Source organism: Chiroxiphia lanceolata, chromosome 13 (genome assembly GCF_009829145.1).
Source record: "Chiroxiphia lanceolata isolate bChiLan1 chromosome 13, bChiLan1.pri, whole genome shotgun sequence".
NCBI classification, from domain to species: Eukaryota; Metazoa; Chordata; class Aves; order Passeriformes; family Pipridae; genus Chiroxiphia; species Chiroxiphia lanceolata.
In genome coordinates, this window is record NC_045649.1 from 6820477 (window position 1) to 6823690 (window position 3214).

The 3214-nt window shown below is 53.7% G+C and overlaps 1 protein-coding gene across 1 annotated transcript; it reads right to left on the minus strand.

Moving 5' to 3' along the window:
• Positions 1–1054: 1054 nt before the first annotated feature.
• On the minus strand, positions 1055–3129 carry FOXC2 (forkhead box C2). Its single transcript, XM_032701192.1, has one exon. It carries the CDS (start codon positions 2793–2795, stop codon positions 1329–1331), a length of 1467 nt encoding a protein of 488 aa, XP_032557083.1. The 5' UTR covers positions 2796–3129; the 3' UTR covers positions 1055–1328.
• Between the last annotated feature and the right edge of the window lie 85 nt (positions 3130–3214).

The following is a 3214-nucleotide window of genomic DNA, read 5'->3' on the forward strand; positions in this document are numbered from 1 at the left end:
GAGCACTGTGCAAGGCCCGCGCTCACAGAGATGGGGTGAGGGGAGCAAAAATCCCCTTCCCTACTCCTGTTTTCCCCGTTCTACCCATCCCAGGCCTGGGAAAACTCCCTAAATTTCAAGCTGACAGGGATTCCGGATTGAGGGTGCTCAGCCCCGGCTGCCAGCGCAGTGCCTTATTCTTTCCCCTCCACCACACTTGTACAATTTCCATCTCTCCACGTGAATTAAACCTTTTATCTAAGAAATAATCATCAGAAGCTTTTAGGCTCCAGGAAAAGGACTTTGTTTTAAAAACAACCAGTGCCACGTTTTCTGCATGAAGGAAAGGTGAAGGGAGACAAAAAAAAAAAAAACCTGCAAAAAACCAGTATATACACAGAGAAGCGCCAGACTTGGAGCAGAAAAAACCAGCATGGATTTATTTTAAGGTAAGTACAACAATTAGGACCACATAAGACAAACGAATTTTGAAGCAGGTTAAAGCAAATAGTCCCTAAGAATGGTCAAGGTGAAATCTATTATACAAAACATCACACGTCGTAAATAATAATAAAAAAGTATCAGATACTTTGTCTATTTTTCCTTTAAAAAAAAAATCCACCAGCAAAAAATAAATTATTTCCTCATCTTGCGAGAAGAACAGCTCTAAAACGAAAGAAACTCTATTGCATAATTGTACACAGAAAAAGAAGAAATCACTTGTCATTAATTTGGAAGTTAGGAATCGTTGGGCGAGACAAAAATAATCCAGTGAACTCAACTTTAAATATTATATTAATGGCTCTGAAAATCAGCCTGATTAGAAATCCACACATTTTTTACAGCACAACAGAGAACTTAAAAAATACCCAGGACATATATTTATATATATATTTATATACTTTTTTTTTCCTTTTAAAACGTATAAATGGTCGTTGTGATATTGGTCCATAACTTATTTTTCTGAGACCCCCTATACTTTAGCATATAAAATTTGCCACTTTTAGATAAACATATATATATATAAAATGATTCTTTTTTTTTTGCCACTTTTTTTTTTTTTTTTTTTTTTTTAAGGAGAGATCCCCGTTTTTTCAAGTACGATTTACTTGCCTGGAATCTAAGGAGGCCCGAAACGGGGCTTTTTGGGATCTACAAACTCTGTGACTCCCAGGTTGGCGGGGAAGCTGTCAGGTTGGTTTTGGTTTGGTTTGGTTTTTTTTTCCTGCGTTTGGTGTGGTTTTATTTCTCCCGATCTTTTTTTTTTTTTTTAATAATTATTATTAATAATAATTTTTTTAAAACTTTTTTTTTTTTCCAGATGGCCCTAGGCGGGGGGTCGCGGCTACTCAGTACTTAGTGCAGTCGTAGGAGTAGGGGGCGGCGTGGCGGTATAGGGAGGGCGCGGATCTGTAGGGGATCTGACAGGCGGAGTTGCTGCTCACCTGGTGGTCGCTGAGCGAGGCGCTCTCCATCCCCAGCCGGTGCGACGTGAACATTTCCCGCACGTTGGGAAAAGTCTGTTGCTGAGAGCCAAAAGTGTGCCCGGGCAGGTGGCTCAGCTCAGCCCCGTGGTTGAGGTACCAGGAGGCGGGGGGCTGCCCCCCCGCCGCCCCTCCGCCGCCGCCGCCGTGCGGGTGCCCGGTGCCCAGCGCGCCGTCCTGCCCCGACGGCAGGCTCAGGGTGCCGAGGGGCGACGGGGCGCCGGTGGGATGCTCGGCCAGACCCTCCTCCAGCGGCGCGCACATGTGGCCCGGCCTCTCGCCGCTGTAGAGGCTCATGGCCCGCATGCTGCAGTGGTAGCTCCCACTAGTGTCCAGGGCCTGGCTACACGCCGCGCTGTAGCCCGACGGCTGCCCCGCGGGGTAGCCCAGCGGCATCCCGGCGCCCGTCCTGCCCGAGGCGGCACTCACCGGGCTGAGGTCCCCCGCGGGGGAAGTCCGCAGGGTCATGATGCTCTCCACGCTGAAGCCCGGCAGCCCGTTGCCCGCGGGGTGATGCTCGGGCAGCGAGGCCTCGGGGGAGGCGGCGGCGGGGGGCGAGGCGGCGCTGCGGGGGCTGTCCCGCAGGGCCCCGCCGCTGGCCGGGCTCAGCGTCTCCACCTTGGTGATCACCGGGAGCTCGGGGGACGCCGTCTCGCTCTTGATCACCACCTTCTTCTCGGAGGCCGGCGCCGAGGCGGAGGAAGAGGAAGAGGAGGAGGAGGCTTCCTTGGGAAGGTCGGCGCCGGGCAGCCCGGGGGGCTTGGGCTGCTCCTTCAGCAGCCGTTCCCGGGCCTCCTCTTTCTCCTTGGAGACATCCTTCTTCTTGAAGCGTCTCCGGCGGCGCAGGAAGCTGCCGTTCTCGAACATGTTGTAGGAGTCGGGGTCCAGGGTCCAGTAGCTGCCCTTGCCCGGCTTCTTGTCGTCGCGAGGCACCTTGACGAAGCACTCGTTGAGGGAGAGGTTGTGGCGGATGCTGTTCTGCCAGCCCTGCTTGTTCTCTCGGTAGAAAGGGAAGCGGTCCATGATGAACTGGTAAATCCCATTGAGCGTGATCTTCTTGTCGGGGGCGTTCTGGATGGCCATGGTGATGAGGGCGATGTAGCTGTAAGGTGGCTTCACCAGGTCCTTGGGGGCGGTGGGTTGGTGGGGGTGGTAGGGGCCGTAGGAGCGCCCCATGCCCGCCGCGTACTGCTCGGCGTGGCCCGAGTAGACGCTCATGGGGTTACCCATGCCGCCGTACGTCCCCGCCGCCCGGTAGTAGTTCTGCTCGCTTAAATACGGCACCACTCCCAAAGCGTTGGGGTCCGAGACGGAGTAGCGAGCCTGCATCATGGAGAGGGGCTTCCCGCGGCCGGGGAGGCGAGGAGGAAGAGGAAGAGGGTGGAAGGGCCTCACCCCCGTCCGGGACCCCTCTGTGGAGAAGGGAGAGAGGGAGAGAGCGGGAGAGAGAGAGAGAGTCCCGGAGCCGAGCTAAATCCCAGCGTGTCCTCTAGCAGCGGCACCGCAGCGGCATCCTCCGGGTCGCCGGGGGCAGGGTGGTCTCTGGCGGCCTCTCCCTCCCTCTGTATGACTGTGATTCTTGTACACACGGCTACGGCCCGCGGCGGCGCCGGGCACTGCTGCGGGGAGCTGGGCGGGGGAGGGGGGCCCTGTTCTCGCAGGAAAAGGGAATTAAAAAAAAAAAAAAACCGAAAAACAAACCGAAAAAAAAATAATAATTAAAAATATTAAAAAAAAAAAAAAAAAAAAGG

Excerpts from the sequence above, each read along its gene's own strand:
- FOXC2 (XM_032701192.1), bottom strand. The coding sequence starts at position 2,795 with ATGATGCAGGCTCGCTACTCCGTCTCGGACCCCAACGCTTTGGGAGTG.